We start from the raw sequence: 13464 nt of genomic DNA, 5'->3' as shown, positions 1-13464 counted from the left end.
AGGTCTTTTGCCTATCACACAAAAATCAATAATAAATTTACATACATGGAATAGAATGTTCAAAGAAATGATGAGAGATGCCCGATGGAGAGCTTTCCTTGTCCTGGACCTTATCAGAGTAAAGGTGGAGGAGGTAGTGTGTGGTTGAGTGGGCTAGTCCTAATTCAAAGGCACAGGATAATTAGTGTGAAGGGAAAGAGTGTAGCAGATGGCAAATCACAATGGCATATTTACAGGCACTGACAGGTTAGCATATTGTCTCTCCTAGAGTTGATATTTTCATATTTACAACTTCTAAATATAAAATTCATGTGGCCTTTGAATGGTTGGTTGAGAGCAAGATTTTAGAATGTGGATAATACACTTAATGGTAAGTTTGATAATAAACTTAGTGTTTGATAAAAACATCTTTATGTATACAGTGGTACCTTGGTACTCATCTTTAGTTTGTTCTGGGACTCATGATGAGTGCCAAAACCAACAAGTACTGAGCAATGAAGAATTTTCTCTTGCAGGGCAGCTCTGTGACTCATACAAGTTCAAGCAAGTGTGACTACTCCCGATCAAGCACCAAGTGCTGGAACATTTTTTTCTCATCAAAATGTGATGAGGTCAGTGTTTGGTGGGTTCTGAAGCCAGTGAGTATGAAGGTATGACTACTTTTTCAAAACATGTTGAAACATTTAAATGTTCATTGCTTGTTAAATACATAATCCTTAGAACTCTTTATGGGCATAACTGGAAGAAAATAAGTTTGTCTATGGGAATGTGAAGCTCTTCTTTCTTCCTTCTACCATATTTTCCCAGTTTCACCCCAACCAACACTTCTATGAGTAGATTCAGTATGCTCAGGTTGTTTGGGTCCATTTGTTCTCAATTGTTCAAAAAGTCTACAAGATGATTTTATACAGTTTGTAACAGAATTAATGTTTGTGTCTCTTGTTTAGGTATTTGTACTCCTTTTTAATACATATGAGGGTTGTCAAAGAGTTTTCACAAAGTTACAGAGCCTGAACTTTGCTCCCAGAGTCTAGGAGTTGGGCAGGCTTAGTGATGCAGGTTTCTGAGAGAGGTGAACTAACTTGGGGAAACCCCAACACACCGCAGGCAAGCCGGGCTTAGAGCTCAGGCCTTCTCATCAAGTTTTGGCTGTTTCTACTCTGTGGTCCACTCCCCTGTACAAGAGGAAGGCTCGTGAGAGCCATGTCCCCTAAGTGATGGATGCTTATAGAGCACATATTTTGAGGTTTATACCAAGTCGGGTTCTTAACCTACTTAACTAGAACAAAATTCATCTATGTTTACCTACCCTCGGAGGGTGAGTGGGTGGGAATTTGTCCTCACTCCCAGGACCTCTGGTTATGGGAACATTCTGGGACAGTAACTCATGGCATGAATCTTGTCCGGGCAGAGGCCTGCAGCCCCAGGGCCCAAGCACATCTGAGCCATGGCTGCCCCACATCTCAGGGCACAGAGGGAAGCATGCCATGTGTTCGCCTACCTTTTATGGCTTCTTTCACAGTAGAATCAACAGGGAGAATGTTCTTCTCCACCAGCTCCAGCGGCCCTGGACGGAGGGCAATTTTTTCATTGAGATCATCTGCAAGTCGGGCTCTCTTCAGCTTCATCTGAGCAGTTGGAATGGACCTCTCTGTAGTGGAGGCTGAGGGGTTGGCAGTAAAAGGATCAGCTGTAGAATGTGGTATTTTTATTTTATTGTTTTTGCTTTTGTAACCAAAATCATATGTCACACTGTGCTCTACCATCCTAATAATTTTTCAACACAATTATCATCAATTCACATGGATTAACAGCTAAGACTAGACACTTCCAAATAAAGTCAAATAGCAAATCAGGCACAAAGAAAAGTTAGAGAAACTTGCTTTGTGAGGATTTTTGAGGAAATGTGCGATTTGGTGATTCTGTAAGCAAGCAGTCCCTGGGGACTGTAGTGCTTGCTGACCCTAAGCTACGACATTTGGAACCCTGTCTATAGGTTCCCAGGTGCAGGCTGAGCCTGCAGTAAATACTATCTGTTGTTATAATTAGTTGAAGTAGTATGATTTCTTCAGGCTTTTGTACTTGCCAATGTGATGCTGATTCAAATATCCAGGTCAGTTGTAAAAGAAAAAAATTCCTTTGAAAAAGTTATTTAATTAAACCAAGGCATTTTAAAAATTGAATTTATCCAACAAGCAGGTGATGATCCTTTGGTGGGTGAGAAAGGCTGCTGACAGAGCCTTAGACCACATCTGTGTTCCTCTGCCACTTAGGCCCTGACTCACTCCTGTGGACGAACGGAGGAGGAGCTAGTCAACCAGGTGTTGCTATGATGCAGAATTATAGAATTTGCGGCTTAACTCTCAACATTGCAAATTTAGAAAGTGAGGTATTTACAGACAAGCCTCTTAACCCCATTGTTCTGTTACTTTCATCCTATTAACACAGGCCTAGTGTCTGATCTAGAAATCTCCATATAGCAGCAGCCTTGGGACAACTGACTGTTGCAACAGGCCAGACTTATTTAAGAAGCTGTATCTGCAAAGCACTTCATGTGAGACAGAAGCACCAGGAAACAACTTACTGAGAATCATAAGTGGGTGTCTTTCTTAATTACACACACACACACACACACATACACACACACACATATTGCTAGGACTATATCTTTTCATCACAGAATTTGACTGCAAATACAGTTTATGTGTATGGGTTTTCTTCCCTGAATTTGATCGCAAATATAGTTTTGTTTTCTGGGTTTTTTTCACTAAACATCATCTTGTGAACATTTTGTCATGAAATAATTATTCTTTTAAAGCCTTATTTGTAGTGGCTGCAAGGTATTTAATTATATGACTGATGCATAATTTACTTAGCCCATCCTTTATTGTTGGAGATTTCACTATTTGCAATGTTTCAGTTCCTAAAGTTATTTCATAATGGACATCACTGTACATAAATCTTTGCATGTCCGATTATTTTCTTTGGATAAAATACAGGCAGATCTTGTTTTACCATTCTTTGCTTTACTGCACATCACAGATGTGATTTTTACAAATTGAATGCAAGACCTTCCACCACTGAAGAGATTACTACTCACTTTATTGTGATACTTGCTTTATTGTGGTGGTCTGGAAAAGAACCCGAAATATCTCTGAGGTAGGCCTGTACTAGAAATTTATTACTGGGCTCAAGGAGGGGCACATTTTAAAGGAATTTGCTGTATGTTGGACATTCACTATGTGCTTGGAGAGAGTTAGGAAGTGGCATAGCTAAGATTGAAACCCAAGTCTGATACCTTTATAGCCATTGTATGGCTTTCCACATTGGTTGTCTAAATGACCCAGAATGACTAGGTGGCTGTTCAAAATCACCCATTTCTAATGGCAGAGCACATTTTCTAAGAGGACTTAGCCACTGTACAGAGACAAACAACTCTTGCAAATGGCCCGCCATTTGGGGGGTGCCCTGGTTTATGATTTCCTGCAGACTTACCCTGGAGTATGTGCATAGTAACCAAGCCAGCACCACTGGACCTGTTTCTGGCCTTGCGCTTCAGAGTGTCTTCAGCCTGCAGGTGCAAGCAGAGCGTGAATTCTTTTATCGACCACATGTAACTGAGTCACCTAGTTTCAATTTTAAGAGAAATCCGACTTTCTCAAAGGGGAGGGTATGCTTTTTATGGCAAATGGAACATGGAAATATCCCTGGTCTCCTATGATATCATGCAGATACACTTACAAAAGTTTCTTTAATAGCTTTAGGACGGAGAGATAAGATAAAGAGGTAAAAAGCTTGGGTCCACATCAGTTCTACAAAGTCAAAGGCCAGGTAGGTACATGTTAGTAAAATATTAATGAAACCGTGATGGCACCAAGCTGCTTGTATTATTGTTAACCCTATCCCATTGCCTCTTAAAATGGCCACAACATTAATTAGGATTAGAAGTGACCTGTAACCCGAGTCCATCTGGAACAACATGACAGCATACACCCTCCTCCTATTATTCACCTGACTCCTTTCTTCAGTAAAAATGTAAACCCTGCAGATTCAACCTGGTTGGAAGGTTCCACCAGGTTGGAAGTGTCTTTCTAACCTGTTCTCAGTTTGAAAGATACTTAGAAACAGGCTGTAGACAGTCTCATCCCTTCCTGGTCACAGAGCTGCCTGTGGGGATGAGGTGGGCTGCAGCAGGTCCACACTGCCCCTCAGGCCCCTGATTTCCACTTCCGGGTTTTCATCCCACTATGCTGGCTCTCTGATTTGGCCCCTGAGAAGAGCCTGGGGGTCACTCAAGTTCTGATTAAACAAATAAACAAACAAATGCAGTTATCCTCCAGGTAGTAGGAACCACAGCCTCTCATGAGTGAGCACTTTGAAGAGTTACAGAGCTCTGTTTCTTCCTCCACTCAGATTAGTTGCAAGGCTAGAGCTCTTAGACAAAGGAATCCCGGGAGAAAGACACCGGCTTTGCATCTCCTTCCCATTTATAGTGCGGGTGCTTGCTCAACAGTATTTATATTATTGAGATGTTCAGGTGGCAGAGATTTGCTATGAAGGTGCAGAATATATGTTCATCTCCCTGTCAAATGCCAACCCTCTCCCAGAAACAGAAAGAGAAATAAACTCAATGCCTTTTGCCTTAAGTAACTGCAAATAAGGTCTGTATCCACAAGCTCTACCTTAGCTCTGAACTGCATTTAAAAATCTGCTTGTTGCTGAGAAAGGACTGTAATAAAAGGCAAAGCACCTTGCAAGCCAATTTTACTTCCCTATTTAAAATTTCTTTGCCCTCTTTTTTAAAAAGAATTTATTTATTTATTTTTAGAGAGAAGGGAAGGGAGGGAGAAAGAGAGAGACACACACATGGATGTGAGAGAGAAAAATTGATTGGTTGTCTCTGAGGCCCAAACCCACAACCCCATCATGTGCCCCGACCAGGAACTGAACCAGCAAACTTTTTCCCTGTGGGACGATGCCCTTTGACTTCTACTGCATCCTTGCAGTGATCTCCCCAACATCAGAAAGATTGGGGACATTTTTAAGCTAAAAAATAACATTTTTAAAGCTAATATAGTTGACCGCATTTCCACAGCTTTCATTTTATAGGAGTAAGATTTTGTAGGGCAATTATGGGCTGCCCATAGACTTTTTGCCAGTAGGGAACTGGCAAACTGGTTGAGCTTCCTCTAGAATTCTACTGGCTTTAGCCAAAGCTTAGCATTGAGGGACCTATACCCCAGAGTCTAAGTTCAGTAAGAGGGCAGTTTGCAGAAAATTACCTTGTTACTATCCAAATGTTTTCTTTGCTCATGGAATACAGTTGGACTTTTCAGTGCTGAAACAGAAAGACAAAGATGTGAGCAGAGCTGGCCCCAGAGGTCTGGGCAGCATTGTAGCATTTGCTGGTGCGCTGGCTGAGCTGTGCACAGTATGAACGTGGTCGCCTTTATTAGGCCACAAGCAATTGAAGAGGAAAGGCCTGGAGGACACCAGTTTCCCTAAAGCCACAGGACACAGAGGAAGGTGGACTTTAGGCCTAAAAGAGGAGGAGCAACAGAGGCAGGTGTGACAGGAAGAGGCGACAGGGCATTCCAAGTTCCTGAGGAAACACAGGTCTATGGGAAACTGGGGGCAGAAGCAATGCTCTAGTTTGAGGGGAAGGGGAGACTTGGGATCAGTAACACACTCTGTGGATAGGGGTCCCATATTGTAAGAAGGGACTTGTCCCTTGGATGGGGCATGTGGCTGCTTGGTAGGAACGTGCAACTAAGAGTGCTGAGTGAGAAGCACAGAATCAGACTTTGAGGGCTGGAAGGGACCTTGTAGATAATGAAATACAACTCCAACCCTGAACAGAAAGGGGAAACTGTGGCCCAAGAAAATTGGTTGCCTTGCCCAGGGTCACACAGGTAGGGCTAGCAGCCTACTTGCTCTGACAACCTGACTTCTTTCAAGGTGTGTGTCCAAGATATTAACAACCAGTAGACACAGGCATTGGTCAGTCATTGCACACAGCAGCCGTTTACAACCTCGACCGAATGCCAGCCTCCATTCTTCCCACTACTTCCTGTTTCTCCTACCACACCCCAACTCCTCACCACCAGGATTTAATAAATTCTTTGGACTTAGCACAGAAGTAGACTCATTCAGCAAAATTCTGCATTTCTTCCTTAGGCTTTTTGATCCCTTGCAACAGTCTCAATCAGGAGCCACAAACAATCACTTTTCATTACAAGTGACGAGGTTGATCAGAGATTATAGAATTGCACTGAATATTTTTCTGTGCAAGTCTGAACAAGTGGATGAGTCATGTGACCCACAGTTCTAATATTACTCCAACAGGTGTCCACTTTTAAGCTGTAGGCAATGAAATATTCTTCCAAATTTTGGCCAGAATAAAAAACTTGGTTTCTGGCCAAATTGGTGCTTGGGGCTGTGTGTGTGCATTTATGTGTGTATCTGTGCTTCATTCAGTCCTTAAGATCATGCTAGATGTGAGCAGTTTTCAAAAGACATTAAGTCAAGTCCTTCGTAGTCCAGACTATGCTATCCTCTCTTGAGGACACTGCTTGGGAAGGTGCTAAGCATGCTGTCCCTAACTCTCACTGCTTCATTCCAGCATTAACAATGTTATCCAGAGGAGCATGCCAAATAGTCCCAGCTGGCTGCCTTGTGCCAAGTATATGGGACAAGCCCCTTCTACTACTTTGAGGAGATGAAGAGGCTTCCCTTCACATAGGAAAAAAAATAAATGTGTTGATTGAATATCACATTTTCTGTAGATCTAACAACAGTTTCTCTTGGCTACTTTTACTCTTACTATGCACTTCTTTGTAAAACCTGTCATTTCAAAAGGCCCCTCTCCCTCTCTCCTTTTGTTCTCACTCAGTGATTCCAAGAAATCATATGGAGACATGTGCAATTCTATTGTGATGTTTGTGCATTTTCTTTGATTTGGGTCTAGCCCCATCCTTAGTAAGGAGGCTTGCCTTTTCCTGCATTTGATCACAGTTGCAATTTATATTGATCGAGTTCTAAAAGCATCTCCTGTTTCCCTAGGCAACCAGATCCTACACATCTGCTTGAAGTCCAGTGGACCCTGGTGGGTCTGTACAAGCTGAACAGATAGGTCTTCACCTGTGTCCCACACGCTGGTGTTCATCTCAGTAAATATTATATACTGGTGTAGTTTAATCACTTATAGTCCAGAAAAGGAAGTGATATTAGTGAGGCCTGATTAGGTGGTTAAGAAGAATAACACATCCTTTTCCTTAAGAAGCAACCCCTAAGGGCACAGTATGTATCTTGAGATATCTCTTACATTTCAAACTCAAATGGTTTTAATTGGGCTTAAAACTTGGGTGGCATTTATCTGGGTCTCTTGTCCCTGAGGTTCTTCAATTCTTTTTAGCACAGTTTATTAATTGTTCTAAGAAACATTGCATTTCCTGTATCTTAGCTTGTCGAGCTATAATTCATCACTTCTTGGTGTTAATAACTCCACTGTGAAATGACTCATACAGTCTGTTTCTCTGATCCCAGGAGCACAAAGGTCTTCTGGAACCTTCTAGAAAACACAGGGTGGAGAAGCTATGTCCATTTAGCAAGGACTTGGGAAGAAAGCCAAAGAGGTCAATGCACTGCATTTTACCACATGCTGTTCTCCTCAGAGGTCAAGGGATGTTATACGGGGCACGGGCTGGAGGTTACTCTGTGGAAAACTACCCTGCCAGGCCCTGCCACAGACATCAGTGTTTTCTGTGACTCTGGAGAACATGGGTTTAGCCACTTCCCCTGAGGGCCAGCACCAGCCGTGAGGCAGCCACCCAAGTTCACTTTTTGGAAAACACATAAAGGGTACCCTCTTCTGCTGCCAGTCCTGAGGGTATCAAATGGCAAGATTTTGTATTTAAGGGACATTGACATTTAACATTGAAAAAGAATTTGAATTTCTAAATTAAAAAAGATAAGTCGATGTGATTTCAAATTAAAATATGGTTGTCAGTCCAGTCAGCCACACATCTAACTCATTCCCCCGGAGAGAGACTAATCGCTTCTCCCAAGGGAACTCACATTCTCATCTCAGAGTTTAGTTACTCGGCCCCGCCATTTAGGTGCCTGCAGCTCCAGCTAACTTGGGTCAGCTGTGTGTACAAACATTTGCTTTCATAGAACCCAGGTAAAGATCCCCAGGTGCGAAGAGGCCTCCTGCAGCCCAACTCTGCACTCTAACCTCACATCTTCATCAGAATCCCAGAAAAAAAAGGAAATAGATCACAGGGCACTGTAAACAAGTAAGGAGAGGGGCCAGCACAGGGTGGGGGCCTGGCGTCAATGGCAGCTCTGATAGCAGAGCAGGGCTGTGGCTGAAGCAGAGCTCACCTCTTCTCACCGGTGGCTTGCCCCAGGCTTGGAGGGTGAGAACTCCAAGGCTTGGAGGGCTCCCTTGGTATTTCTGATCAGGGTCAAGAGTCAGAATCAAAGTACCAGTGTTCTGGGACAGGAGCTGGAGCAGTGGTGCTCAAAGTGTGGCTCCCAGACCAGCATCTTCAGCATCACCTAGACACCTGTCAAAAGTGCCAATTCTTGGGTCCCACCCCAGATCTACAGAATCCAATCCAGCTGTGGGACTCTGGGTCTGTGTTCTGACAAGCCCTCCAGCTGACTCTGAGGCATAAGTCTGAGAGCTGCTCCAGAGTTTATAAGGCTCATGGGTCCTAATGTAGGGTCCTTGGGAGTTGAAAATGGGAGTAATGATTTCTAGGAGTGATTTTTAGTATTTCAAAAACCTGAAGAAAAGTGGTATGTTTGCCCAGAGGGAAGAAAAGGCTGCTTAGGCAAAATGAACTATCGCTTTTCAAGATTGCTGCCTGGATTCGTAATAACATGGTTTAATAGTGGTTGTCCTCATGAGAAAGCACTGGTCGGTAAGTTTATGTGACATTCATTAGTCAAAGACAGACACGTGGGTTAATAATTCATGTATGTAGGGTCCTTTGGGAGGAAGACAAAACTAACTCAAAGATTAGATCTATGACAGTGACAGGTGTAATTAAAGAAGTCTTGGATGACTAACATTTGGGAACCATCCATCTGGGCTCTGTCCTGGTTTTGCCACGTATTTCTGGTATAGCCTTGAACAATTCCAATAGTCTCCCTGTGTTCTCAGTTTCCCACTTATAAAATGTGTCTAATAATGCTTGCCCTCTCTTTGCCTCACTTTTAAAGACAAATTGGATCATGAATATTTTTATTCCAAGTAAATGAGCCAGCTGTGATAATGCTCTGTAAATTGAATTATTCTCTTTTTTAGGTTGACAATATATTACCAATTCAGTACCAACTGATAGTGTTAGGGGTCTTTTCAATGTAACTTTGTAATACTGAAGACCTGGCTTGGGGCCTAGCAGAAGTGAAAATTTTGGAATTTCTCAGAAGAAGGGTACAATGGAAAATTCATAGTATGCCTATAATTACTGGTTTACTAGTGTTGAAGGAACAAGAAACCAGAAAATTGAAGGAAAAAGAAGAAAAGAAGGAATTTAGGATTGTTGACCTATAGTGGGTTTGCCATGAAAATCCAGTATGTGCCTCTTCCTATCTCTGAAATTGAGATGTTAGAAAGAAGGGAGGAGGCAGACAGGTTAATCCCTCATGCTGTGTTCTGCTCAACAGCCAGCAGTGTGTGCTAGGGTGCTGTAGGGATAAGCCAAGTCAAATGAATGCACTGAGGAAAGGAAGAAGGCTTTGCCCAGTCCACTTCTCAAAGCTATCATGAAGCTGCCTGTGGTGTGGGAACAGGAATTGCCCCCGTCACTCTTCTTGCTATGCAGGAGGAGAATCACAGAATTCAGGGATTTACCAAGGCTTTGCAGTAAGTATGTGGCTGCTGTGGCTTGGATTAGTCTGCAAAACAAATAAAGGCAGCACCATTCATAGACAGCTCATTGTAACTTTAAATTCATTTACATCGATCAGACAATGGAACCAGGCCACCCAGACATTTCATTCTGTCCAGTAGCGGCTTTCTAGGAGTTTCTGCAGAGGAGTCCCAGCCTCTCTGAGCCCTGGGTCCTCCACAGTCCATTTCAGTCCTCTAAGCTCATTTTCTGTGTTCCAGGATAAGAAACTAAATGTTCTCCCCTCTGTCCCCTGGATTCATATAAATTAGCCCCACTTACACAGCAGTGGGAGAGAGAAGAAAGTGTAATTTATTTCCTTCAATCCTCCCAGATACCCACTCCCACATAGTGATGTCAATATTGTTAATGGGGCCGATTACGCAGGAGTGATTAGGGGCCCCTTCTGGGCTGTAAGCACTTTGAAGCAGAATTTATGTCTGACTCTTCTGTGCTCTATGGGGCCTTCCTCACAGCAGATGGTCCAAATATTTACTAAATTGCTCTCTGACCACTGATTGCATCTAATCCATATAGCTGGGCATCTTTTTGCACTAAGGCTTCTGAAGTGTTTGGAATAAAATTATGTCATTTAAGATTCTACCCAGGAGAGGAATTCCCAAGGAAAAAATTGTAGGTGAGACAATTTTTGTGAGAAATGACGAGCAGATCCAAGGTCTACAAGGGGAAGATGCTGGCTCTGTCCTGCATCCCTTAGAAAGCAGAGAACTTTGCTGTGCTCTTGTAGCCTGGAGCCTGGAAGGGAGGTGCAGGGAAGCCATTCCCTGTGAATTCGAGTTGATGGTGACAAAGAAGGCAATGTGAAATCTCCATTTTGGGAGTCAGAGATAAGATTTTGGAGGTAAATCTGAACAATAAGTTCTTAAGTATTTCTAAACTAACTTCAAGATTATTTCACTGAGATATTAAGACTTGTGAAAATGTGAATTTCACAACTGGTATTACAAATGTAAAAGTGATTTTCAGCTCTGGCTTAAGTCCATGTTGCTGGCTGAAGAACCCCTTTCCCACTGTTTAAAGTTATTCTAGGGGTTCAGTCTTGGCCTCAGAACATTGCCTTTCTTGACTGAAAGTCAAGGAATAATGTCTTTAAATCCATTCAAAGCACCAGAAGGGGAAAATCCTAAATCTATAATGCACAAAAGTAAGAAATAAGGCAATGCTTAATGAAGTAATTAAGCAGGGTCATACAAGAGAATTTGCTGAGGACTCTGTTACTCATTGGCAAACTCAAAACCTACAGGATGCACAGCCAAGGACAGGGAAGATATTAAATTAAATCCATTTGGACTAGTTTCACTAGTCAACTGAAAACGACATATGGTTTATTTAGTTCACTGGAGTCAGGGGTGTGGGGGGAACCTTAACAGTTTAACCATTGATTTGGCATGCAATTGAATTGAGATCTGCGATATAGGTAAGTCAGTGGAACTTTCCATTCTATTTGGTAATAGTGAGGTATAGATTATGATGTAGAACCTGAAGCCATTTCAAAAAACATTGGTTTATTCTTGTCATGATATATATATATCTGATATATACATATAAAATCTTGGGCCATAAAATGCCACAAAATGTTTTATGGTAGAAACTTAAGTAAGCACTATAAAAGTTCAAGTGATTCCTTTTGAATATTTGAGAAAAGAGTGCTGTGTAGAGATCAGAAGACAGGTTCTGGCCTCAGCTCTTCCACTGTGCACAATAGGAAGGGTGCATTTTCACAGTGGACAGGCCCTTGAGATGTAACCTAATATAAAACTCAAGACTAATTCTGCCCAATGATACCGGTGTGTTTGTTGACCAGCTAAAAGCAGTAGTGCTATATAATAATAACATTAAGAACAACTAACAGTTCACTTGGCTATCAACTTTCACTTTTGGCAATTTGTGATGTTTTAAAATTTGGGTGAAGATTGCAAATATTTAAAAATTCATTGATAAAGTGAAAATTTGATTAATAATTTTGTTGTGCACACACTTAAATTGTCACAGGTCTAATTTGCAGAAATTAGAACCACATTATGTCTGGGCTTTGGAACATTTGAAATATGTCTTGGGCCTACTCAACCTCAGTTTTACAAACATGAAAGACAATGACTGGGGGTGTGGACTAGGTCAGAGGTTTTCAAATACTGTTCTGAAGAGAACCAGCTCTCTGGGGAAGACAACTGGGGGCATCTAGAAGGGATGGGGGTGCTGAGTAAGTGGGGCGGAGGCCCCCACCTTCTTTCAGGCAGTATATGCATACACAATATGTCTATAACAATTCAAAATGTTGAAAATCACAGAATTAGATGACCTCTAAGGATTATCAGCTTTTCTTCCCTCCATTCTATTCTTTTCCTTCCACCTTATCTCTTTTGTTGTGTTTCAAAAAATTCAAATAAAAGAGTGAAGAAACAAGATGCCCTCTTGTGAATGTAACGAGTTCCACCTGGACTCATATGAGTATTTCTTGTCACCCTTTCTCCTGGAATTTTGTGTTTCCCTGAAGGGCTGTCTTGCTCACTCTTGTGCCTATAGTGCCTGGCACCCTGTCCTGCAGAGAATCGTGCTTGAAATGGGTTGAATTCAACTAAGTTGGAAAGCCCCTGAGACTGTTAGATCCTCATTCCTTTCCCCTCTGAGGGCTGACACAGATACCCTTAGGGCCTAAGTAAACACGCTGCCTGCCCTGCCCTGCCCTGCCCTGCCCTGAGTTAACTTTCCTGTTAATCTCCGCTTGGGTTGAAGAGGCCAGCCCTCTCCTCTTCACCCCCACCTCTTGGCAGGCGGAGATTCTTCTGGGTCCAGCTTCCTGAGAAGAACTCAGTAGTCAAGGTTTCTCCAGGCTGGGCCTGTGGCATGCGCCTGCTGTGGCTGGGACATTTTCCCAGAGAATCTACACCCTGGGAAAGCCTGGTTGAGAGCAGGTGGCTGAAGACTATGGAAAACTGATGTTTAATTAACTTTTATCATTTTGCTGAACTAAAAAGAAAAAAAAAACCATTTCCTTACTCATAGGACTTTTTCCAGTAATTATTTTAATGATACAATAGACTATGCATATAAAATTTCTGTCAAGCAGTATTTTGTTAATTTGCACACTATCTAATTCCAAAAGTCCTGGGGAACAAACTATTCTATTCTCATTGGACCCTACTACACAAATGGACATTGGCTTTCCCAACTGACATATAGGTGTTATTTTAAAGTGTAGCATAGGGTTAATTCCTATCTTATTATGTATTTTTACCAATTTCTAGAGATTTAATCTTATTAACCTCAACCCCCCCTCAAAAAAAAAAAAAGTTTATTCTCATCCTAATGCCAGCTGTAAGACCCAGACTCAGAGGACTTAAGCACATGGGTGGAACTCTAGGTCAGCTGTCAACAGTTGGAGCTGACTTGAAGGTCCTGGTCTATCCCCTTCATTTGCCTTTCTAGAATTAAGACAAAGAAAACCAGTGAGGGGATAGATTATTTTAATAATATTCAAAGCTGTGGCTCCTCACCTATTTAAGGGCACATAGTATAGATTATGGTCTGCTGAAAGGATCCT

General features: G+C 42.1%; 1 protein-coding gene across 5 annotated transcripts in view; it reads right to left on the bottom strand.

Annotated features, from left to right (window-relative positions):
* The window catches only part of MYOCD (myocardin), an 86318-nt gene that overhangs the window by 36233 nt on the left and 36621 nt on the right, over nt 1–13464 (bottom strand). For 4 of the 5 annotated variants that reach the window (XM_045824561.1, XM_045824562.1, XM_045824564.1 and 1 more), the window contains exons 3-5: nt 5283–5338; nt 3496–3571; nt 1502–1663 (exon numbers count right to left, since the gene is read on the bottom strand). In XM_045824561.1, the coding sequence (XP_045680517.1) occupies nt 1502–1663; nt 3496–3571; nt 5283–5338 (294 nt within the window). Of the gene's footprint in view, nt 1–1501; nt 1664–3495; nt 3572–5282; nt 5339–9865; nt 9910–13464 lie in introns of all 5 variants that reach the window. The other variant, XM_045824565.1, reaches the window with a different exon arrangement.

This window comes from Phyllostomus hastatus, unplaced genomic scaffold (genome assembly GCF_019186645.2).
Source record: "Phyllostomus hastatus isolate PE091 unplaced genomic scaffold, TTU_PhHast_1.1 phas_scaffold_55, whole genome shotgun sequence".
Lineage (NCBI taxonomy): Eukaryota > Metazoa > Chordata > Mammalia > Chiroptera > Phyllostomidae > Phyllostomus > Phyllostomus hastatus.
This window is presented reverse-complemented; position numbering and strand designations above follow the sequence as displayed.